Source organism: Tyto alba, unplaced genomic scaffold (assembly GCF_018691265.1).
Source record: "Tyto alba isolate M040663 unplaced genomic scaffold, T.alba_DEE_v4.0 Super-Scaffold_26, whole genome shotgun sequence".
NCBI classification, from domain to species: domain Eukaryota; kingdom Metazoa; phylum Chordata; class Aves; order Strigiformes; family Tytonidae; genus Tyto; species Tyto alba.
This window is the reverse complement of record NW_024881300.1, coordinates 1201282-1226648: the sequence shown is the minus strand read 5'-3', so window position 1 is coordinate 1226648 and position 25367 is coordinate 1201282. Positions and strand designations below refer to the sequence as shown.

General features: G+C 45.6%; 1 protein-coding gene and 1 long non-coding RNA gene across 2 annotated transcripts; one reads left to right on the top strand and one right to left on the bottom strand.

Moving 5' to 3' along the window:
- Window positions 1-324: 324 nt before the first annotated feature.
- On the bottom strand, window positions 325-25367 carry TSNAXIP1 (translin associated factor X interacting protein 1). Its single transcript, XM_032985388.2, is given in 17 exon segments — window positions 325-424; window positions 426-548; window positions 1399-1505; window positions 1844-1967; window positions 2792-2901; window positions 3761-3915; window positions 5476-5608; window positions 6616-6746; window positions 7034-7193; window positions 8624-8793; window positions 9578-9730; window positions 12353-12532; window positions 17204-17297; window positions 18691-18822; window positions 20157-20252; window positions 21919-22009; window positions 25315-25367. Coding segments are annotated over 17 exon segments (2088 nt in total). The 5' UTR covers window positions 25344-25367.
- On the top strand, window positions 11549-15786 carry LOC122153910. The gene is made up of 2 exons (XR_006165769.1): window positions 11549-12264; window positions 12444-15786. It is a non-coding gene; the product is annotated as an uncharacterized LOC122153910 (long non-coding RNA).

Below are 25367 nucleotides of genomic sequence, written 5' to 3'. Positions count from 1 at the left end.
GAGCGCGGTGGTTTGGTCACCAACCCGAGTCCAACACCCTGTGGTGCCCCAGTGCCGTGGGGGCGTGAAGCCTCTGGGGATCCCACAGCCTCCCCCTGCCAAGTCTCGCTGAGCTGAAATCGCTCTGCAGAGGCTGCAGAATTGCACTGGAGTGCTTTGCTGCTTGAACTGAACGTGCTTCTGGCAGTTCAAGCTAGCCTACCCTCTCAACTGTTAGTTACTAGATGTGTCTCGGTACGGGTGGGGTAAAGGACGTAGGGCAGTCACTCTGACTCCCAGCTTGGTATCAAAACCTGTAGATTATTCTTAATACGGGAAGCCTGATTATTCTCCTTCAAAGCCTGTTGTCCCTCCCTCCCTGGGTGGGGGCCCTACTCGTCTCACATCTCCAGCAAGCAGTCTCTGGAGCGCGGTTTCCACAGGCTTCTTGGTCTGGCTGTTCTCTTCCAGCGTGGTAAGCCAGGTCGATACCGGTACCCAGCGTCTGACCATCGATAGCAGGATCCCTCACGCCGAAAGCGGTTTTCGGATCATCCGCCTTCACCTCTCTGTTCAAAAACAGCTTGGTCCCTGCTATGCGGTGGTATGTGAAAGGAGTATTTACTTAATTGTACCACAGTGAGAATCCACAGCTGTTTGAAATGCAGAGCAGAGGTGTCTTGATATTGTTATCTCTGCCTCTACTAGCACCCCTTTGTTTTTTTCAATACACGTGTCATAAAGACTGCTAAATACTAAATTTCAAACTGAGTGGAAGTTAGGAAATGTTACATTTGTGGTAACCTGGGAAGACCTTAATTTCATTCCACTGGGCATTGTGATATCCTTTGTTACAGAACTGTTGTTTTTCCGTGATAATTCAGTGCCCATGTTGGACAGTACTTAACTTCATGGGCATCTGCCTACCTTCGGTGTCCTCCTCGGTGCTCAGTGCATGGCACCAGACTTTTTTCCTATGCGGCAACTGCCTCTTATTTTGAGGTGGAATTATTTCTCACATTTGCACCTTTAAATCTGCAGTCGTCAGTCCTGTTCGCTCTTCCCACTCCTCAGAACTGGTCTCTGAGGACGTCCAGGATTTTACTGCTATTTCTGGAGAGCTGAGGAGTGTTGAGCCACGAGACTTCAGGTACCGAAGGGGATTATTGGTACAACCAATCCTCTCCACTCACTGTCTGCCATATCCACGTCCTTTGGGCCAGGAGCTGACGCTGTGCAGTGTTAGGCAGAGCAGGGCTCAGCCAGGTTTTGGTATTTACTGCAACGTTCACAGCTGGGGCCCTCCGTAGCGCAGGGGGCCCCTGTGCTGGCCATGCACTCCGGCGTCCACAGCGGGGTTCCCTCTGCACATGCTGCCCTGATCTACTGCCCACGCCAGCCCCTTCCTTCCGGACTTACATTAAATCTCCCAGCTTGTTCTTCAGCTCTCTCAGATACTCCTCCTGCTCCCTGATGTACTGGCTCCTGAGCTTTGCAACAAAAGGTTCAGCGTTCCCCTCCTCATCCTGGAAGAAGTTACAGGTGTGTTAGCATGGAACGTGCGGTCCAGCCTGGCCAGGAGCTGCCTCCCAACGTGCATTAAAATAAATAACTTGGCTATCCTAGAAATGGAATTTCCATGTGAAAAGTGGAAATAAAGTGAAAGACTAGGGAAAAACCCTATTGCAGAAGAGGCACAAGCTTTCAGTGCCATTGTCTGCAGGTGGCCTTCAGGTGTTAGAGCTTGTGGAGGGCACTGCAGCTTTGTTAGTCTGATAAACCTAGTTAGTCTGATAAAACTAATTTAATCCCTAAATTAGGCTTAATCTGAATCAAGAGGAAAACTTAGATAACATCAGCTTACTTCTTCGAATAAGGATACGTAGTCGATGAGGTCTTTAGTGCTGGCCAGCTTGTACCTGCTTGCATCAACTAGCTCTTGGGTTGACTCTTTCCTTTTCAGGGGAAAAGCTTCCCTCAGAGCCATGCTGGATGGAGACAGGCAACACGGACAGAAGTGTGGACGCTAGCACAGTACGAGCGCTCCGTGACAGCCGGTGTGGCTGGCTGGTTTTTAGGCTGCCGGTGTGTGCCTGCATTCCATGGGCCAGCTCTTCAAAAATTCATTGCTTTCATGGGAAACACGCTTCAAGAAGCACATGCACCCTTCCGACACCAAACCAAGGGCGAAGCTTAGGAGCTCAGGACTCAGGTAAGCGTTGGACGCTGAGCCATGTGGGACGCTCTGAATGCAGCCGTAGCGGCTCGCTGGCAGCCCAGCCCGAGTTGGTGGATGTGTCTGTACCGGAGCCGCGCTCCCAGCTAAGTGCTGGAAATGGCTGCTGCTTCTCTTCTGTGCCACGGCCCAAAGAAACACTGCGTTTAGAGTTGCACAGCTGGCTGATGACCTGGGAGAAGACCGACAAAGCTTGCGCCCCTAGCAAAAAGTCCCAGAAATGCTTCGTGACCTTTCGTGGGAGCACCGGGTAGGGTCCCGTGTCCCCTCAGGCAGCATGGCAGGGTGCAGGGGCTGCCAGCCTGTCCCCCTGCACGTGTGAAGCACCCCGCGTCTGCTCTCAGGCCTCTCCAATTGCCCTACTCAAAACCCACAGTATTCACACTGTTCTGAACTTAAAGCAGAGGTTAACAAGTATAGGCTTGCTACAGCTGTCCGCACAGAAATTTAAAAGAGAGAAAAAACCTCCTCCCTTGGCTGTGCTGGCCGATAAGCAAAGCAGAGGCTCAGCAGATCACAACATCTGCTGTGTGCCAGACATGGGCAGTGCTCGACAGGCAGCAGTGGGCCTCTTGCCTGAACTGCTTGGTGGTCAGGGATCCGCTGTTTGAGCTGTCGCAGGCAGCCAGCTCCTTTTGCAGGTTGGAAATCAGCTGATTCTGGCGATGGTACTGTTCTTCACTCACCTGTGAAACAGGTCAGTAACCACCCCATCTGTCCCTTGGACCGCCTCCAAGAGGGAAGCAAATCTGCAAAAGGATTGTGTTCGCTTCTAAAGCAACTTTTAGCTTTTAGCAATTTACAGATCATCAAGCCAGCAACACAGTGGCTTGCGGGGCGGCCGTTCGCAGCGGCTTCTTGTTGAACAACCTGTTTAAGCTGTTAAACCCTCAGGTGCAGTTGCACACGTGCACACCTGGGATCTGCCAGGATGGTAGCAGCCTCCCTGCCCGGGTGGTGGCACTTAGTCCCAGCCACTTTTCCGTTTCCAAGCAAGACATAAGTAGGGCAAATATCAGAGGACCTTGGGGTGGGGGGCTACACGTCTTTGTGTTACAGGAGGTGGAAAGATGTGGCCAGGCAGCTGGAGCTCTCCAGCTCTGACGCGGCGCTGGGGCGTGGGGAGCAAGGCTGCCAGGGCCTGCACAGTGCTGCAGTTCAGAGACTGTCCCCTGAGCTTCACAAACACTGCCCAGGGACAGACCAGGAGCTGTTTCAGGACAGAACTACTGAAAGAACGAGGCAACGTATGTAAAGAAACCTCTCCTTGGGGAGAACAGATATGATGTGACTAAAGTGTTTGAAAAAAATGGGGCGTTCTAGAAGCTCTGTTGGGAGCAGTAAGAGCCTGCCACGTCTTACACGGACAGCATTCCCTTCTCTAGTGTGTGGCAGTGATTACTTTTATTTCATGAGAAGGTGCAGCTTCCCAGGGGGAGGAATGGGAGGTGAAGCTGCTTCTTGGAGAAACACTTGCCTTGCCTGCTGCCCGTCACACCAAGGGTGTGTGGGCAGAGGTGGGGCATTGGGCTGCGGGTCGCCTACCTTCCCCCTGAGTATGGTGTAGAAGGAGCTCAGGATGTGGCTCGATCGACAGAGTCGCATGTTCTCGTAGAGGGTGTAAGACCACTGGGAAGCAGCGTCTCTGTACTTCTTCTGGAGGTAGCCGAGAAAGAACTCAGGAAGACTGAATCGCTTCCCTGTTTGCAGATAATAAGTGAGTAACTCCCATAAGCAGCAGAAGTAAATCAAATCTGCCCATCTGATTCTAGCTCCTCGTGCGTAGACATCTGCCTTTCGGGGATCTCGCATAGTGCTAGTGCTGGCTGGTCTTGCCTGTTATGAGGTCGTTCAAAATGTTTCTCCCAGGTTTGCTCTCTAACTGGGGGTAAGTTCACAATGAACCTCTTCTGTTGCTGAGACCACGGATCAAGTCTCTTTTCTCCTACCTCTTTTAGTGAAGTAGGTAGGAACTTGCTACCTGTGAGGCGCTACCCCTCTGTCAGAGTTAGCTGAGCTTGGCTCCTGGCTTGGGAAATGGAAGCAGAGTAAAAGTTGGGGAAAAGTAGAGCCGGACCGTGATTGCAGCAACTCTATTTCCCCAGGAAATCAAGTTGAAAGTAAAAGACGGCTGCCATAGAAAACATTAAGCCACTTAGAGCTGATTTCAGAGATGTTTCTAGGCTTCTAGCTCAAGAGAAGAAATCTGTAAAGTGACTCTGCCTCTCTCAAGGTTGATCTCCTATGACTGAGGCACGGTAACAGGCCTTGTCCAGTGTCTGGGGAGATGGTATCATACTCGTCCCTAACAGGAGAAGAGTTAAACAGCCACTTTTATTCTCTTTTTGAGTCTTGTATCACCCCAGACAGGCAACCCGTAATTTCTGCTTTGGCAGAGAACACCACCATACCCATTGGGCCTCCAGTTGTCACTCCCAACCCACTCTGGACAAAGAAGGGGAATTTTTTTTTTTTTTTTTTTTTTTTTTGTGTAACAAAACCAAAGCACTTTTATATTAATTTATTAATATAAATTATTTTTTGCCTCCGCTGCTCGTTTTTCCTGCAGTGCCACATGTTACTCTCCCATCGGCACAAACACTATGGAGCTGATAACTGACTGGCATGGGTTCAAATCAGCCCAGCAATAAAACCCTGGCCTCCCTTTGGCTGCACGGATGTCGCCAAGGTTGCCACCAGCCCAGGACAGATGCTGCACAGTCACGATGGCACGGCAGCCTACCGAGCACCATCACAGCCCAGAATGGCAGCGGTCGGTCTAGCCGAGGTCTCCGACCCATGAGTGTGGCTGATTTAGCTCAGGGGGAGAGCAGAGGTTCCTCCCCTGGGCACCCTGCCCTGCGGAGGAGTCTTCACTGACAGCTCAGCTCCTCTTGCAGCTGGAGCTGGACCACTGGAGTTTACAGCCCCGGACATCGAAGCAAACAGTGCTGGCTGCTGGTTCCCTGAATCCGCCTGCTGCTTCGTGAGCGCTCTGCTGTCCCGGGAGCAGGAGCTGCCGAAGCTCTTAACCCTGGGATGGAGCTACTCCAGTTATCCCCGTGACACTCCCCTAACTCGTGAGTCAGACCCCTGGGGAGCACTGGCAGGCACAGGGTTACTGCCAGCTCTGGCAGTTCGCTCTCACAGGGTTTCATGCAGCTCAGTCCAGATGAAACACCAGGCAGGACATGGGCGAGTCCCCGGCTTCCCAAACTGGACTGACTGTTGTAGCTGTTTGTGGAGAAGGAAAATGGGACAAACCTGCTGTTCTAGTGCAATTTTCTCCTTCCAGACATCCTTTAGGATGTTCACCACATTCTTCTTAGTCAGCTTTTTGTTCTTGACTTCACCTTCATGCCTCAGGTACACAGGAACGTTGGTACCTTTGCCCTAAGTAATGGAAAAGAAACACGGATATAGGTAAGGCATTCACCTCAGCAGCAGCAATGCAGCATTACAGCCATGTTCTCACCATCTAAAGCCATTCAAATGAGTCATTTGTGTGGGTCTCATTCCCAGTATTATAAAACACATCTGACAGCATCTCTGCAGCGTGTCTCAAGTGCTCCAGGGTGGACAAAATGGGACCACGTGTGAGGTTCTGTCCAGAAAAAATAGAAGAGGAAAGATCTTCCTTGGAAGTATCTTCCAGGAACGGCAGGGCAAACAGTTCAAGCGTCTGGAAAGGCTGAGGAAGAGATGTCGAAGGACAAAAGAAATGCTACTCTCTCCCTGAGAAAATCTTTGGATACAGTTGTGGTTTGTAAGATGTGATCATTGTAATTTTTACAATTTTACAATCCTTGTAAAATTTCCTTGTCCCCGAATCATTTCCTGATTCTCCCACGTGCTGGGGTGCAGTGCAATGAGACACTGTGACTTGAATTAACTTCCTGATGCCACAGAAAGCAGTCATTCCCTACTATGTAGTCTTGCTACTTAGTCATTCTAGTGCTTTTGTCCGAGTTCATCTCATCAGCAGAGAACCAACCCGGGAAAAAATGAACACTGCTCTGCTGGACACTTCCCTGTCGCTGCAGGCAGTACCAGGGGGTAGGGAACGGGCAGAAGGAGAAGGTTTTTCAGCAGCAGGAAGCTGTGAACTTGTCTCAGCCGTAGAGCGCAGCGTTAGTAAGGGGCTCTAGCCCCTGCCTGCGTGTCTGATGATTCAAGGTAAAGTGTGGCTACTTCAGCTGTGTCTTCAGTATGCCCACACTCAGTTTCAGCTTTTCTATTGCAGCTCAGTCTTCCTAGCTTTCAAGTTTTCAGCGGTTGCACCAATGGGAAGGTGAACGGTGAAGGCACCAGCCATGAAAGCAATTCTCCCACCTTTCTAATGGATTTTTATTGCCAATTAATCTCAGTGGAAACAAGCAGAGAAGAAATTTTACACCTACCCGCCCGGGGAAGACATTTATCTCCTTTAGCAGTCCTGTTCCTATTTCTTCCAGAAGCACATCCACTAGCTGATCACTAGTTTTCCCTGCAGCCAGACAGCCCCACCGGTCAGCTCCACCAGGAATCACCTCTGCAACAGCAAAACCACGCTGAGCTGCTAGGAGAGGAGAATGTGCTCACACATACTGGTTTTGTGTGAATCCCAGTAGAAGCCTTATGATAGATACAGATCTCTAAGACATCTAGTCTGTCTCCTAAGATGTCTCAGGCAAAATGAAATACCCTGCAAGCTCCTCTCTCTCAGGCCACTCCTAAAAGCCTTGGGGGAATGGGGCACTGCAGGTAAAGAAACACACCATAGCGAAGTATTTAAAGATGAGCTGCCTTAAGCAAACCACTGCTGAATACATTTGGCACCTGAACACTTTGCCCAGTTGGGCCGGGGCGTGCAGTTGTGCCGAACGCGCTGGAGTTCAGCGCAGAAGTTGTCTCACTCTTCGGCAGTCTCTCTGTGAACGTCCAGCAGTGTTTCATGTTCCCTACGGAGCCGATCGAAATCCTTCTGCAGAGTCTTCATCTGAAGGATACAGAAAGGAGGATTGTAACAAACTAACCAGAGTAACAGAAATTTTCTGTTGTTTTCAGACAGCTCGTTATAGTCCATGGACTTAGGGAGACCTGTCCTTGGCTAATTGATTCTAGATCGGAAGAAAAATAAATAATTTATTAAATTTTGTTGTTACCCTCTACACAGACTTCTGGCAAAACCTCTCAGTGACCCTTTTATACCTGTTTTTGTGATTAAATCTTAATCTTAAATCTTCATCCACAAGGAGAGCGTAAGAGAAAAATAGGCTTCTGTCCTAGAAATGTTTACATGAAATAGATGATACACTTCAGATACGCTATACTTCATTTAGAAAGTGTTTCTTTTTTATGTGGTTTATTTTTGCTCTACTGCTACAGCGGTACACAGCTCTAGTCTGGGTTTGTGGGCTGTGTCTGTATTTATTACGCCACGATGCAGGGACACGAGCAGCGAATCCAGCTGTGCTGATGGTCAGGGCTGGAATGAAGCTGCCAACGGCCCAAATGTATCTGGAACAGCCCAGCACTGCTTTTCTGAAGCACACATACAGGTAGTGCATTTTTGCCTTGATGGAGATTTTCATCCATCCATCCATCCATCCCTCCCGACAGCTGTGCACTGTGTGGTGGGATGCAGTCTGTTCTGTTTTTCATCCTCCTCGAGACCAGGTCACTGCCGTTCTGGCACCCTGGGGTTGGAAGTGGACCCCATCCTAACTGCTGGTGTGTGCCGTCCCTTTGGTGCCTTGCATGTGACACGGCTTCGCTCCTGTGCACCTCCAGGGCAAGCTAAGCAGTCAAACATTTATTCTGAAAAGGCAGCAGATGGATATCTAGACCGAAGGCAGCATGAGGAACCTAGTCCAGTTCTTCCACAGCTGGGAGATGCACTGATCAGCTCCGTAGTGGGGAACCTTGGAGATCCAATAAGCTAAAGAAGCCATTTAATACTACATGAAAAGGCAAAACCCCAGCGAGGCAGATAAGCATTAGTAGGCCAGCAGCAGTTTCGGTTAGCTGTGGTTTGGACAGAACAGTGTGATGTCTGTGAAGTGACCCTAGTTCATTTCTTTATATGCATGATGGATTCAGACAGGAGCTCCCAAGCTGCAATCTGTGGGCTCCTGGCGGTCCGTGGGCCATCATTGCTGTTATGGTATTAACTCAGTTAAACCCGGTGCTAAGGGTTTGTGATGGTACACTAATTTTGAGTGCTCAGGCAGTCTGTGATTCCAATAGACAGGGAGCTTTGGGGATTAGAAGACAGTGGCTTTTCATGTATTTCATGTACAAAGAACAAGGAAATTCCCTTCTGTGAGCTCTAGGTTTACCGAGTCCCTATCCCAACCTGAATACCGAAGCATCATGTTCTGTTTGTGTTTATGTGGTATAGCTTGAAACTTAGGAGCTGATGCTCACCTCCTGAAGTAAACCAGAGTATTTTTTTTCTAGTGAGTCAAAATCTCTTCTGGGCACAACATCTCCATAATCTGCTATCATTGCATCCATCTTCAGCTGGGCTTTTGTGAGGTCCTGACGAGCTATCTTTAATGCCAGAGTTAACTTCACCACATCTTCACCCTTGACGTCTTTAAACAACAGCCATTGATGAAAGCCCATGACGGGAAAATTGCAGTCATAGTTTTCTAAATCATCTATTAAGCTTTTAAACCCTACGAAGTGTCAGCAAGAGCTGAATGGGCGTAAACTTATTAAAGAACTGTACGTCCAGGAGCATATTATTGCAGTGTTCACACTCCCACTCACTGTCCTGCCTCCTCTCCCATGCACGCTTACACGTTCAAAGGCGCAGGCTTGGTTTTGGTTAGCAGAAAGGATCACAGGTGGGGAGAGCCTTCTGCAGATGCAGTGGCTACAGCCAGCGAGTAAGAGGCTGCGAGTGCCTGTAACCCAACTGGGTCAACAGGGACCATGTACCGAAAGGGTCCCTACCACCATGAGTTACCTCTGTGCCAGGATTTTGTGGCACCTGAACTGTGGACAGGCACAAAGCTGCCATCTGTGGCTGGGTAAAGTGCTGACATTTGGCACTGGAGTAAAAAAAAAATTAAGGAACTTTTGCATTGGGCAGCTCCTGCCTTCAATTTACCTGTTGTGCTAAGCAAGAGCGTACAAAAATAAAAGCGATGACTTAGTGAATCAGATCAGACTAGTAGGTACCTCCCTGCCTATTCCATTTCCTGCCTGTTTATGGACTTTTTGCCCATGAATTTGTCTAACTTCTTTCGAGAATCAAAGCCTATCTGAAGACATTTCAGCGATATTCTGAACTTTCCATGCAATGTCGCACCCATGCGTGTGCCTGTGGATCTCTGTGCAGGACGAGTTCTTGCAGAGATCCACTCTCCCTACCTTGGACTTGGTGACGTGCCTTGTCCAGCTGTTCGTTACACAGATCATTCACTTTTGCTAGAAGCAGTTTGCGGGCAACGTGCTCGTTGAGATAGCAAGTATACTCCTCAGCTACGCTTGTTCGCAGATGCTCCACCTGCAGGAAACAGAGGCCTGAACTGATCGGGAAGCGCAGCATCAGTGGGAATTCTTGGACTGGTTTGGTGGGTCTAGAGCAGAAACCAAGGAGCAGAGAGTGGGAGAAGGGAAGCAAAATGGGAAAAACTGGAGCCGGAGAGTGGACAAGAGATAACACTGTAGAAAAGGATGGACCCGATGGAAATATGACAGAAAAGTTCAAACTCAGATGTAGTGTGCTAAAGAGTGCTCCATCTGAGTGTTTAGCCCTTTAGAGAGTGCATTATATACATTTAATCATCTGAGTTACACCATTTCTCTTTTGTAAGCCTGTATCTAGAAAACCTTCCAGCCACTTATTCTGTCCCTGTTGCCGGTCACATGGGAGAAAAAAAGGCTGCTACTCTCACCAATTTGCTCCACTGGAACTGGTGACAGGGATGTATGGCAGTATGGGATTGTACTTGTGTTGCATTTAAAAGTTTTTTGTTGTAATTTTTAATTTTAATTGCATTTCAAATTCGAGGCAAAGTAAAACTATCAGAAATCTGGAAGCCTAAGAACTGCTGACCTGGCTTAAACCACGACATGGGATTATGTGTAAGACCACAGTTTATTCCCACGACGTGCATTTCATTACATGATCACGTCCTGTCACTGCCCACACCCGCCTAACCTGATACTTAGGGAATGAATCAAGATGGTGTTTTACTTGCTGCTCAGAAGACAGCTAGTGCCTCGGGCAACTCTGACTATTCTGAAGAGAATTCTGAGTTCTGTTAGTCTCATAAAAATACAAGCCCTCTGTAGCAAAGCTGTTTTGCCTGTGTCCCTACACCACCATAGCCACAACCACGCTACCACCAGCAGACAGGTCAGGAGCTTGGATGGATCTTTCCAAGGAATTTTTGAATATCTAACCATGCCACAGTATTTGAATGTTGTCTCAAAAATGGAATTCCGATTTTAGCAGAAGTATTTTTCCTAACCTCCTTCACCCAAATTACAAAACTTAAATAGCTCAAACTAGAATTTGGATTTGGGGATCTCTTCTTAGCTAAGGCAAGTATAACTTTGCATAAATTCTTGGTTGCTCCTTCCAGAGATGGTTCTCTATCTATGGCTCTGCGGAGCACTGAGGCCTGTGAATACCAACAAGTGGAAGTGGATAGTTCTAAGTCTGAAAATGAAATATTTATGACCATTTTGGTCTAGCTGGTGGAACCAAAGCCTCTAAGGTTCACCAAGTGCTAGCTAGATGAGTAAGGAGCCTACATAGCCTGTCCTGAAGCTTATTCTTCTTCACCTCTGCCACTTAAATTTAGTACTTAAACTACTGGATGAAGACAAATTGAGGTAGAGTTCCTCATGCTGTCATCAGACCTCTGACTACAGCAGAATTGCTGTGCAACAAGGACAATTTGTTTCTTCCTCCTGCTCATTTTTCACCAGGATGATGGTACAAACCTGAAACAGGCTGCCCAGGCAGGTGGAGGATCACCATCCTGGGAGGATCTCCAAAACTCAGCCAGACAAGCTCATGGCTGATCCGATGTCACATAGGCGATAGTCCTGCTTCATGTGGGAGGTTGGGCTGGTCACTCTAGATATTCCTTCCAACCAACACTTGTTTGATACTTCCTGAATTAGCTGCAGTAGCTTATCAGGGCCCCAGGAACCTTAACGGTCTGGATCAGCCTGAGCTGGACCCACACTCCATCTGCCCACAGCCAAGGAGCTCTGTTTAAACTCAGGCGGAGGCTTTTGGTCTTTGTTGAGCTATGTTGCAGGCGTATGTGCCTCCAGTCCTGTTTCTGTATCCTAACTGGACCTTGGACTGATGTTGTCGGTAGCTCTTCTCCTGGATGGACCCCTTTGGCTGGCTGTTGCAGTTTTGTCTTCAGTCCTGACCCCGGCCCTATCTCCTGCTGCTCCTGAGGGCTTCCTCCCTGCCACCATCAACGGACCCCCGGCTCAACTGCCTCATCGTGAACTGCTGAGGATGACTGCTACCAGCACCTTGCCTCCTGGTGCTGTGAGGCTGTGCCCTGGTCAGCAGGGCTCTGGCTGCCCTGCGGTCACCCTCAGCACCTGGCTTGGCCTTCCTCATTGCAGCAGCCCTGCTCTTGTTGCTCTCCAAGTAGTATCGTTCCAGCCTGAATAGCTGAAACTGTTCGAGAGCTGTGTAAAGTGGTAATGTAAATTGGAAAGACTTAACTAATCTTGCCTGCAGATATCAATGTGACTGCACCGGCAGTAAGATGAATGATGCACATTTAAAGATGCTGAGATACAACGGTGTTGCCAAAGAGTGCACATACTTTTACATTAAGAACATAAAGCATTAGTACCAGGAAGGTATTTATTTCCTCCCCCTCTTCAAATGTGACACTGGAAGAGCCAGATGGGACAGCTGATACAAGTGGAGACTTCTGACAGCGGCAGCACAGCCTGTCCCAACAGAACAGGATATTCTCTGGAGTTGGCCAAGATCCAGCAGCACTACTGTGCCAGACATTCAGTGCCTGCTCCAGAACTTCCAGTGCCACCAACGGATGAGAGGCTGGGAGGTAAGAGATCAGATGTACAAAATGCATCCAACTGCAGCTGGAAAACATTTGACTCATTGTTGTCTACTTTACCTGAGTCTGAAGAGACTTTTTTCTTCCTTTATGTTGTCAATGAACTTTAACAAATGTTGTTTCTCTTGCTTCAACATATTTATTTCATCTTTCTCCTTTGCCTGCAGTGCCAGTATCTGCTGGGAGCACTCCTCAGAGACAGTTGTGACCATAGCCTTCAGGGGCTCTAGGGCACGAATTGTCTTCTTCTGATGAGCTAAAGAAAGCAGAGGTGGGGGTCTCACAATGAGCAACCAAGCCTGAATTTCACTCAGCTGGGCTGTTGGATATTCAGTGCCAAAACAGTGCTGGTGGGAAGCGGGACTGAACATGGAGCTTTTACTGCTTGGCCTGGTGAGTTGCCTAAGGACTGGGAGGAATATCTGCTGGGATTATAGCCTTTTGTTTATCCAGCTGTGCATATGGACTTCATAAGATTTCAGTTCATGCTATTTATCCTGGTTTGGAAAACAAAGGATGAACAGTATTTTATTTTATTTTCTTGAACACTGATGGCTTCATCATGTTTCACTAGGTGGGAAGATGTCATCCTTTAAGCACAGCCAGCTTATGGGGCTAAAGACAGCTGGTAATTAACAATATATCCTTTTTTGTGAAGGCAAATTTTTCATGAACTTTGATCTGCTTTCTTGTCTCCAAATGCATGGTCTCATGCAACCCTTTGTATACAAATTTGTTGTCTACCCACTCTCCTCTCTTTTCAGGTATGCCTTGACCCTCTCTTCTTTTGCCTTTCTCTTCAGTACATTTCATACAGAACTCGTGCTCTTCTTGGCTTTCTCTCCTGTAATGTGTGCTTTTCACTCCCAGTTATTTCCAATTTGACTTGAAAATTTTTCTAAAAGATATTTACCTGGGGAACCCAGTGACACTACTTGACCCGGGTCCCACATCCTAGTTACAGTTACATGGTAGAACTTGGTCTGTTGTCACCTCCTTGGTGTGGAGGCTTGTTTTTATGACTAGATGGAATTCCACCAGGAGAATAAAATGACCAAAGACAGGATATGGTGTGATTCAAATGAGGCTGTGAGCAAGCCTCATTTTGTTTGTGAATAACTGCATTATTCAGCAACCAAAACTCCCTTGCTGGAACAGAGGGATAGAAATGCTGGTGGATGCTGAATAATCTGATTTGAAGGTATTTTTCCTCCTCAGTAAAATCTGGTATTAGTATTTAGGTACAAATACTATGCAACAAATCTTGCATTTTAAAAGTTAAAAGGCATACATAAATTAAGAACAGGAACTACTTTTCTTATTATACTTGGGTGTGAATTTCCTTCCCACGCTATAATTGTACCAAAGGTTTTGCAAAACTCTTTCACTACAGTACTTGTATCAGGGCAAGAGACGGCAAAAATGAGAGCATTTAGCACAGGGATTCTGACACTAGACTGTTTGGTAGCTCAGTGTGATCATGTTAAAACCTCAGCAAACTTGTTTCAAGGTGTAGTTTGAGTGTTTCTCAACTGACTCCTGACCACAAGCAAACCCCTTTTAAATTAAGCGCAACAGTATTTTTAATTGTAGTTGGCTAATATATCAGAAGTTAGAGCACAACTCGTTGGCTGCCAAAGTGATTATTTTCTAGTGTGGACACCAGCCAGTGACATCTGAGAACATTATCTCTCTGATGACCACTCATAACTCTCCCCATGCCAAGAATTGACAGACATTCTCCCACTTGGAAAGAATTCAAGCTGGGGTGCAGCTCATTGCACATCCAGAATTGCTGGATGGACCCAGAAGTCTTAGGAGTCCATGTGGAGGCCCTGTGGGCATAGCAACCTGAGTATTATTTTAATCAAGAAACGGATTCACCTGTGGACAACATCACTCCGAAGTGAAGACCTACCCTGTCACTGAGCTTTGTCTTAGAGGAGCTCCTAGCAACATAACCTTTGTCTTGGATCAAGCTCACAGTTGTAGGGATTTGATGGCTCTCTCCTCCACGATGGTATTTTCCATATTCTGCTTAGTACTTTCACATTCATGTGAATTTACTCCAGAAACAATGCCACGCAGCCTCAGTGCTGGCTCAGCACAGCCTTATCACCCGAAGGAGCTATAGTTGTATGCCCAGCTCTGGCAGAAGATGAATAGTTGCAAGCAGCCAGTACAGGCTGCACATCCCTGTACCCATCAGAGGCAGCCACCTTCTTTTTATTTTTAATTTTTTTAAAACCAGATTATTCTGATTGAACTGGGAACATGTTGTAATGCTACCAGATTTAAGGGGAGAACCCGCCCTGGCAGTGGGTGCAGCGGTGAGCACCTTAAAAGTCATATAGGCTAAGCTCAGTACACAATACATGACTAGGGCAGAAAAAAACAGAGTAAGACAAAGCTGCTAAATCAGACTACAAAGATAATAGCCAGTTGTCTGAGAAATACGATGTTCTGCTTTAGAGGAGGTTTAGTTTAGTTTCAGTTTCAAAGGAATCTGAAATGCTACAGATAGAGTGTGCGTTTTAGGTGGAGTGATGAGACATCTCTCTAAGCAAACTGTCCCATTTATCAGCTCCAACGCTTCACCTTAAGACTCCAAGCACTGTAGTGAGGGATTATAAACAGAATATAAAATTCTAATGTTAGGAGCCCTCAGAATGGCCACTTCTCACAGATTTTAAAGAATTTTTGTTAAGCACAGTCAGACATAATTGAAGAATAAAGATAAATACAGAAGAGCGCAGTTCTACAAATCAGTAAATTTCCTTCCTTTGCTCTTGTACTGTTTCTGCTCTCAGACATTTGATTTTTTTCTCTTCCCTAGCACTGACACTTTCCTGAGCAATTCAGCTCATTAAACCAACAGGAAACTGCAGCTCTAGGTGAGAGAAGGCCAAAACTATTTCTCTTGTTTAGAGCAAAGAACTTGTTTATAGTAGAATCCTAGTTGGTCAGCATGTTCTATTCATACTATTTTCTTCACTTGCATAGTTTAGTCAACTGCTAGGCAGAATTAATAACAAGATTTGAAATATGCAACTTCTCCCTGAGAAAATTGAAGTAGACTTTGAGATGGTTCGTTAAGCTTCCTGAGGACCCCTGATAACGAGGGCCCAAGATGCCAGTGTCAAAATAAGTACCTGGGAATTAGTTTACACTGACCTTCTTTGGAGCATCCCAGGGCCAAAGAATGGATGAGCTAACTCCAGGATCATATATGAGCAAAGGAAACCCAAAGTTCAATCAGTGGACACTGTGAGGAAGACTCTGAACGACCACCAGAGGGGGAAAAGACCCTAACCCCAATTTTATCACGCATGCTCAGACTCTGTAGATAAGTTCTAGGAAATCTTATGTATATGTAGATTAGTTCTCAGAAATCCACTGAATATGTATAACCTCGCAGCGTATATTCTCTGTGATTTTACCTGTCCATTGGAGCACTCGTGGTGGAGGGATCCCCAGCGCCGCTAATAAAGAATACCTGCTTAACAGTTATATTGGATTCTAATTGTTGAATGAATTTCTGTGTTTTGTTGGTCTTTGTTTTTCCTGCTGGATGAGTTGACTCAGCTCATGGAGGTGTCCACCGAGTTGCAGAGCTGGTGTGTTCTAAGCAGTGAGAGTGCACCATCAGGACTGGGGATCTGGGACCTTCTTCTTTCTGTGACCATGAGTGGTGGGATTACATAAAATTGCTTCCTTGGCCTGGCAGGTAAGCTGTTGTCTGTGCTAGGCAGGGAGAAAGAGGCCAGGAAATCACTTCCTGATAACCCCACCCAGCTAAAAGAGGATGGATGTCATGCAGGTCTCATTAGCAAGGTAAAATCTGTAATTAAGAAAATGAGTCCTCAATGTACAGAAAGGTGGAAGAATCCCAATCCCAATTTAAAAAGAAAAATAAATCCATTTGTTTTATTCTTAGAGCTTCGAGTACACTTGCTACCATGGCACGTTGGTTCCATGGTATTTAGTTGATTTCCAAAAATAAAGCTATCATAAAAGATATGTTTTGCTCTGTAGTCTCCAGAAACTTCAGAGAAAAAAAGGGAGATATCACATCCAAGCAATATGGAAGAGTCAGTAAATGAATGCTTAAAAAAAACCCCAAAAGCTTCAGAAAGCAGTACAATATCAGCTACAGCGTGGACACCAGTAATTTCTCTGAGAGCTGAAGCAAATAAATGTCTACTAAAGAGTTCTGGAAGGAAACAGGATTTAAAAAAATGTTTTTATATAATGATTAAAATTTACTTATTCACCTGGTTGAAAGATACTGCGCGAAGAAAGATTTTTGCCTATAATAAGGGACTATGATTAGGTAAGCTGGATAACGTGTGCTGGGATAAACAATATATACCTTTTAAGAGACTGTTCCAATAGAAAACTGTTGACATTTGATAGCTGCTCAGCACCCAGTGTGAAACGAGCTCCTAGTTACAGTCTATTTCTAGCTCTCTGTGATTGTTTACAAGGTACTGGTATCACTGTGGCATCTGAATGCCAAGCAAAGTTTAAAGCACACTAAGAATGGCCAGGGAACAGCCAGTTCAGTTCTCTGCCCTGCCTTGCTTCAGGAATCATTCAAGCTTCAAGTTACCAGTGCAAGTGCATCCACTATAAATGTGATTGTCCCAGAAAAACCTTGCAACACTGCTGCTGCCTGAACTGTGTATCTGAAGACTTTAAAAATCTTCAAGTCTTAAATCTAAATATAAAAATTTAAAATGTTATAGGAAAAAAAAGACTTCATTTATGTATGAAGGAAATAGACCTAACAGACCAGAAAGATGGTTTTACCAGTTGACATCTACTCAGGCTGTTCATCCTATGTATGTATCTGACACAACTAAGCTCTGTAAGAACATGCCTCCATTGGTGCTTTTTCCTCACAGGTCAAAGTCCAAGAGCTTACCCAAGGTAACTTCATATTCATTCTTTATAGCTGACAGCAAGGGCTTGTAGGTCTTGAAGTCATCTATGAAGAATTCAAAGATCTCTCTATAGGGCTGAGAGAAGAAAGACAGCTTGAGAAAACATTCAGTGGCACATTTTCCAGAATTCAGAGATAGCTGTCTTGTCCAACACAAATGGCATTTAACGACAGTGAGAATAAGTAGAAAAATACTGCTACCACATTTTATTTTGTATGTCTATCTTTGGTTCACCATTCCAAGTACATCATATGAAGGTGGAGTTTTCCCCCCTGTTGATACATACCACGGCATGATAGAGAGCAAACAAAGATTTTAGCGGCCAAAGAGAAGCTTTGATCAAGTCTGACAGCTCCAAAATATGGTACTGCCCAGATGGAGCTGACTAGAACTCGTGAACGTAACAATATGGATCTTAAAGATATGTAACAAGATCATATTGCTGCTTTTGTTGCCTATTTTGTTAAGTTAAATGGCACACACTGCAGAGCAGAGAGAGTCTCTCTGCAGATGTCCTTCTCAGCAGAATAAAACTTGTTCAGAGAGGATAATCAAACTCCCATGGTGTACCCGGGGCCACAGGAAGACTTCACTAGCAATAAGAAATGTTCTCACTGAGTGTACCTCACTATTAAATAAAATAAAACAAAACATGTCATATAAGACAGTAAAAAATATTTCCAAAACACATTTATGAGACCTCTATTTTCTCTTGCCATTAGTCACTCTTTCTTTCCCTCCATTCTCTTCTATCTACTGCTTTCTTTTCCTATCACTGCAGGATTCCTTCAGGAAAGAGAATTTTAATTAATTAGTGCAGAGAAAATAAATTCCAAATTTCCCATGGTCTGCATAAATGCTCTAATTGCAGGCTATTACAAAAACAGGAGTAGCCACTCTTCCTCTATCTGTGTTTTAAATTAACGTGATTGTTCTCAACATCTCCATGAGGCGTGTCCTCAAATACTCACAACAAACCCCTCAGGATCAGACCCATTAGAAACTAAGAATTTTGGGGAGCCTGATTAGGCTCAGACAAGATCTAGATGTGAAAGCCACTTCACGTCACATGCAGAAACCTAACTTCAGAAATGAGAGGTTTTGCAGTGACAACTTGGGAACCTACACCCTTGCTGTTTTATAAGTTTAGACAGGATTCTTCAGGACTTTAGCGTGTAAATTCTGTTTCACATTTACTTTAGATTATCATGTCTTTTTGAAGACTTGGGCTTCAATTTGAGAATGGAAACTGTTATAGAAGATGCAGAGTACACAAGATGATGTGAACAACTCAACAACATATAAATAAATTGCTTTCTGTGCAAGTTCTCTAACGTGAGCTGCGAGCCCACTTATCCAATACGACCCACAGGTGCCTACTCTTCTGATCTACTTTTTCCTTCGGATGGCAAACTTAAGTAATTCATCTCAGCACTTAGTTTCAAGTCAAGAGAACCTTGTATCAGACCTGTAACTTCAGTTCCTGGGAGCTCTTTTTAGCCAGATCAAGAGACTGCAGCTCTTTCCTTAAGTAGGACTCCAGTTGCTCCAAGTATCGTGGCTTTGGAATGGTGACAAGGGCCTGTTTATTGCTGCAGAGACACGGGAAAAGAATGGATGTATGGACTTACGTGTGTCATATATTCTTATGTAAGAATGAACTCATAATAAATCAGCTCAAGGGTCTTGGTTTTCTTCCTACTGCCCACTGCTTCACAGCAGGACTTTTTTTTTTTTTTTTTTTTTTTACCGTAGTAGATATATTCTCTCAAAGCATTCAATGGATGATTTAAATTTCCTTGATGGAGCAGGAATCTATTCAAGATATTCTGCTATTACTATTCTTCAGTTTAAGAACTTCATAATGCTTTTTGGTACAAAAAGCCAGGTGAGTGGGTTCTGTGTGTCAGAAAAGAATAAATACTAAATATGTTTTTTGAAATGGGTCAAGGAAAACAGTCATTTGAAAAAAAGAACCCATAACATAGTACATCTCCTGAGGTTCTAGGTTCCTCAGCAGGTTCTAGGCCAAACGTCCCTTTGTTGCATGTTATCATCCATATTTCATATTAAAACCAGCTAGAATTAAAAAGCCCAGCTATCCTTATTATACCATCCACACGTGCGTCCTGCAGTCTGTCAGAGCCCTGAGTGCACCCACAAGATCTGCAACCTCTTCCCCTACCCCTGGGGGTTTGGGTGCCTGTGTTCAAGGGGAGCTGGGACCCCACAGGGTGACAGCAAGAAAACCAGGGCGAGTGACCTGCCCAGCAGTGCACAGTGCCAAAGGACCTGAACAGGAATAGCAGAGCAGGACCCTTAATGGGTCATCCACAGTTCAGTGATGGTCAGGCAAGCCCACAACGATGCGGTAGGTCCGATGTCAAGCCCGGGTGTCAAGTCAGCAGGCTGGGGTCAGTGAGTTGCAAGGCAGATGTGGCTACAGCATAGCTCCGGCAAGAACCAAAGGTGAGTGATCCCAGGGGATGACTCCTTGCATCTCTTTCTCACACAGCTCTTCTCACAGCACCTGATCCCAGGTTATCCAGCTCTGCCATGCCAAAACTGGTCTTGAGACCAGGCACCCAAACACCTAAGACTGGAGAAGAGCTTGCAGAGCCTGTTGGTGCACTCGGGGCCCTGACAGGATCCTATATAATGTCAGTCAGTGAATCATTAAACGATAGCATTTTATGGTAATGTTTATCCTAAGCGTGACTCACTATTACGTAAATACTTGCCATCTCCTACAGAGCTACTAGTCAGAACCAACAATGCCTTCTCTGTCATGCTGAACTCTTGTGGGGTAACCAAGCATCATTGTTCTCACTAACAATGGAAGAGGTTCTGTTCTGTAAGGTCTTAGTTTTCAAAAACTGCTCCCAGCAATCCTGGGGACTTAACCAGTAGTACAGACTGAGCTTAGCTAGACTGTCTCTCCTCTGGGGCGCAGCAGGGTTTGTGGTTCTTGAGGACTGTCTCTCTGGAGGCAAATGATGCCCTTGTGGACCAATGGCCTCTAACAGAAAGCTGAAAAGATTGAATGGAGGAAATTCCTTTGCTGTATCCGAGAACTACAAACTCACAACAAAGAGCCAAAATCCAGACTCAGTACAGCTGCCTATCACAACGAAGGCTGTACCCTGAAATACTTCTCAGCCAGGACTGACAACACCTAAAACCCAAGTAAACATTTTTTGTTCTTTGAAGAAACCATCTTCCCAGACTAGTACCATTTGTTAAACACCTCTGAACAATCTCCTGGTAATTATTGTTCATGCTGCCTAGACGACATGATTGTGGGAAAGTGTTCACATCTTTGGGTGAAAAATGATTTCTTGGTCCACACTGGCATCACTGAAAAATAAAGCATGACACAAACAGTCAGGATTTTGCATTAATGTAGATGAAACCCAAAATAACAGGTTTCAATTAGGTCTTGTTTCCTCCAGGGAGTTTTGCACTGGGGTGTGTCCCCCACAGTAAGGGCACACTGAACTAGGTTAACTCGTACAGATTATGAGCTTTAAATGCAGGTTGGTGACCCTACACAAAACAGCTGATTCTGCATCAGTATAGAATGCAGTGAAGATAAAGTCTGAGGAACAGTAAAAAGAACATGATGAATTAATTTTCCTTCAGAAGCTACAAGCTCTTCCATGAGCAAAATCTTGTTAATTTTAAGTCTGTTAATTTCTATCTTGGAACTCTCAGTGTTTCTTTGGCGGAAAAAAATGCCAGTTATGCTGAATTGCTCTACTTTTATTTCATTATTACAACCAAATAATTAGTATGTGGTTGCCCGATACAAATCCCTCCCTAATCTCTCTGTAAAATTTACAAAAAATTAATCATGGACAAACAGGAGCATTTAACTTTCAAAACCCAAATTCCAGACTGACCAAGCCTCAAAACAGTTAAATGTAAAGCCTCCAAAGTTTAAATGTCCTAATTTCACTGCAAGAAGCAGGAAGATTACATTGGAGAAACACTAAGATTCAAATTTACTGAGAGATGAAAATCTTTTCTACAAAGAGGAAAGTGCTTACAGAATGTCCAAGCTTTAGGGACAAAATAATACTTTAAGTTGTTGTGCTAATGTAGCCCATACAGTTTATCATAGAAGTGGCATATTCCTGAAATATAACCAAAATGTTAATGAACCCCCCTCCCAAATATATAGCATATGACTTTTATAGACCTTAACCTCCCATTAGTTTGTTGTATACATGTTCCTGCAATTTATTTTCTCATAATTTGGATATAGATTTTTCCCATGCTAGTTTGTTTTATTTGCTAAGACTGATAAATACTAGGGAGCAGATGTTCCTGCAGGATGCTCTTAGCCTATGATTAAACAGCACATGGTTTCTTTCTTTTTTTAAACTACATGGGTCAAATTCTGGCTTCAGTATTTGGCATATACTTCCACTCATAAAGCTGCAGCCAAGAACAACATTTAAATTCCTCCACCCTTAAAAACGCAGTAATTAATTCACAAAGATGACATCTGAATCTGAAATTCAAGAGTTATCAGCAACATACAGATTTTCTCTCCCTATGTATTGAAAGATTAAAATGATTAGAACTTGCTTGACGTCCTAATAGTTTGGGATGGTCCCTGGGCTTCCAGCAAGATTCAAAGTTGACCAAGTTAGCCGAAGTTTGGATGTTTCACTGGAATTCTTCAACTCACCGGAGTCTTCTGTTTCTTGGACAGGATGTATTTCAGACTGTTGATACGTGTCTGGCAATCTAGGGTCTCAGAGGAAGATTCAGGACCAGTCCTGTGCAGTAGTAAGAAAGAAAATTTTCAAAATATATAGAATTAACTAAATATACAGTGGAGATTGAAAGTCCAGCTCGTGTACCTAAGGTAAGCAGCCAATTATGAAGTGCCTGATGGATGAAAATATTCAATAGGATAATGTACAGGGAGGGGCTGATGGAAAGATTTGTGGTGCAGCTGAACTCCAGGGTTTGCTATTTGGTAATTGGCACAACATTTTGTACTTTCCTCACTGTCCCAATGAGAACAAGGCTGAACAACCTGCAGCTGGGCAAGCCTGAATGAATTGGTCTACTGAAGAGGAGAAATAAGAAACAGAGCTAGAAAATCTGTTACCCATGGGTCAAGAACAGGGATTTGGGGCCCCAAAAGTGCCTGCAAAGACAGTAGTGTCATGGCACTGACTGCCTGCCAGTCAATAGAATCAGGAAACCATGGAACAAATATAACCAGGAACTTTCTTTCCTAGACTAGAAACTGGCGTGTATAGGTGAAAGGCCTTTTAAGAAGTAAACTTACAGTTGCATGTATATTTTAGGGAAAATTAGGGTGGCCATGATATTGTTAAAGAAATCCAGAGATCACAGTGAATTTGCAGATGCTGCAGTGGCACGACATGACCGCACACTCAGATTGATATCTGAGCATTCACTTCAGCTGCCAGCGTGGTTTCACGCTCAGGTGGCAGGGAGCTGCTATATCTTAAGCAGATCTAACTCTCCAACCACCCATGTCCCAGGGGAGTCCACTGAAGGCCAGCACAGCGTTTTGGGGTGGGAGATCGTACCTGCTGGGCTGTTGAATCTCCCACCCTCACATATAAAACAGCAGCCTCAAGCTGCCGCTCTGTGAAATGTGGTAACAGCTCAGTACTGCTGAAAGGGGAGGTCCTGTTTCTCCCCCAGCACCACAGGATCCTGATGTCTAGGTAGTGTTGCTCTACTGTACACTGGGCAACTCTCTGAGCTGTTTTAGTTTGCTAGTCCAAGGGAAAACCTGCAGTGACCCAGCTTAGACCAACTACAGACTTAACACGCAAGTTCACCCCTCAGTGAGGGAACGGTTCTGCAGCTGGAAGTGAGGATGAAGATGGAAACCCCAAGCAGTTGAGTCAGCTTGCCCAAGGAACCTTTGGGTGAGACTTCCTGAGACACTGAGCTGATCTAGCAACTTACTGCTCTGGAAAAGCCATACCATCTCCTCCTCCTAGCCATATCCTCTCACTGTTTACCTTGTGCTGCTGCCATTGCTCATCAAACCTCTTTATAAGCTGCTTTAAGTCATCACCTCAGCAGAAGAGTAACCCAGAGTCATCTTTTAATTTTGCCTAGTGATCAGCACAATGAGGTAGACAAGAGAAGATTGTCCCTGGCACAACATGCTTTCATGGCACACTTACACCAGGAAGTGATGGGAGCTTGTGCTGTGTGCCTGGCTACAGGGAGGCATGGAAAAGCAGCAATAACTGGGAGCCATGTCTGAGAAGGTCAAACTCTGCTGGCCAGGGACATGGCAGGACCAAGGAGGAGGATGAATATGAAGTGGCCTATGGTCAGAATTGTAGAGTGTTTTGAAAGTCTCCAGTATACAACAGACCATTATAAAAATAGTAACTCACGTTTTAGAGCCTGAAGGGCACTTTCCATGCATTTAAACAAAATAAGGCTCCTGGCTATCCAAAAACACATCTTATCTCTTATCTTCAGCTAAACTTGTGACCAGTTTGACACTCAAAGTACTAAGCACTCTCTGCTTTCATTTGCTTTCATAAAAGCCGAGCGTACGTACCACCCAAGAAGATATGTCTCTTTCTCTTGCAGGGTAGGATCTGGGGATAATGGCAATCTTTACAGCCACATCAGTCAGCTAGGCAGTTACTACCAGACATGACAGCTTTTCACCTACCTGGCAAGAGCAGGGTCTCTGACTGCAAAACCACATGACGTTTGGAAATTGAAAGGTGCCTGTTCCCAGGTAACCATATTAAGTGAAAAAAAGAAGTGCCTGCACCTTTTACCATGAGCAAAAATGATTGTTACTTGGACTGTGGCACAGACAGCCTGGATTTGGGACCGATGGATTTTTCAGCATTGTGCAAGTTAGCAAAATTGAAGCAAGGAAAGCTTGCTTGTTTGATGAAGGGTACTTCCCAGGAGTGGAAAACTTCAATATAATCGAAGTTGGGTTTACTAGATATAAATTTTCTTGAATGGATGTAGACATTGCTGTCCATACTGGAGCTCCCAAGCAGAAAAGGCAGCGATAGAGTGCTTTTAGACTACCTGCATCATACAACTCTGAGATCTGAAGATAAAAAAATATCTGTGGGTATAAATTAGTCCTTCACTGTGCCAGAGGGAGGCTCAAGACATACAGAGAAAAGTAGACCATAAATACTCCAGAATTTTCCTTCTGAGGTAGCCTAGGCAGGTGTCAGGGCCTCCAACAGGCCTTAATTACCCTGATCAGCCTCAGCCGAGACCCTCACTCATGCACCCTCTTGCCAGTTGATCCAGGAGCTCCATCTAAGCTCAGGCCTGGGACTTCACACCCGGTGGGGGCTACTTAGTAGTTGTAACCATCTCCAACCTTCTCTCCTGGATGTGCCTTGGGCCTACAGCTTTGCCTTGTCTCCAGTGCTGTCTCTGAACTGCTCACTCCGGACCCGATTCATCACTTGGCCTCATCTAGGACTAGAGGTAAGTGCTGTTGGGGAGGGCTTTGCCCGTGCTGCAGTCAGCTTGCCCTCCCTCGGGGAGCAGCCGGGTGCTCTCACAAGGCAGGCAGGGGATGGCCAGCAGAACAGACCCAGGCACCAAAAGACACCAGCCCCTTCCAGGACAGGAAAAGCAAGGAGACTTCTCTGCTTTTGTAACTATTCTGAACTGTTTAGACTAACTAGAACCAGGTATCGATGATAGAGGCAGGTGCTTTGATAAAGGAATGGTATGGAAAACAACTAGTAAGGAGAGGTGCTGTGTTCCAAGCTATAAAGGAACTATAAGCAGAGACAGTGGCAAGGTAAACGCCACAGGAGTCACTCAACAAGCTCTTTGCTACAGAAACTCCGTGTCCTGAAGTGCCCAGGGCAGTTCTTGAAAGCCTTCCCCACCGTTTATTTACACCTCCAGACAGGGTGCTGTGGTGAACCACGTCCTGCCGCCCCCGACCTGTTCTGCCGCCGGCTCTGGCGACAGCCTCCCGGCCCGTACGTGTGGCAGGGGGGAGGGCAGGGCTCCGCTCCACTCTCCCTGCCGGGCCCGGACGCCGATCGATGGATCGATCGATCCCTGTGGCCCTTACCCGCCCGGCGGAGCGCGGCGCGCCGCCATGGCCCGCACCACCTGCGCTGTTGA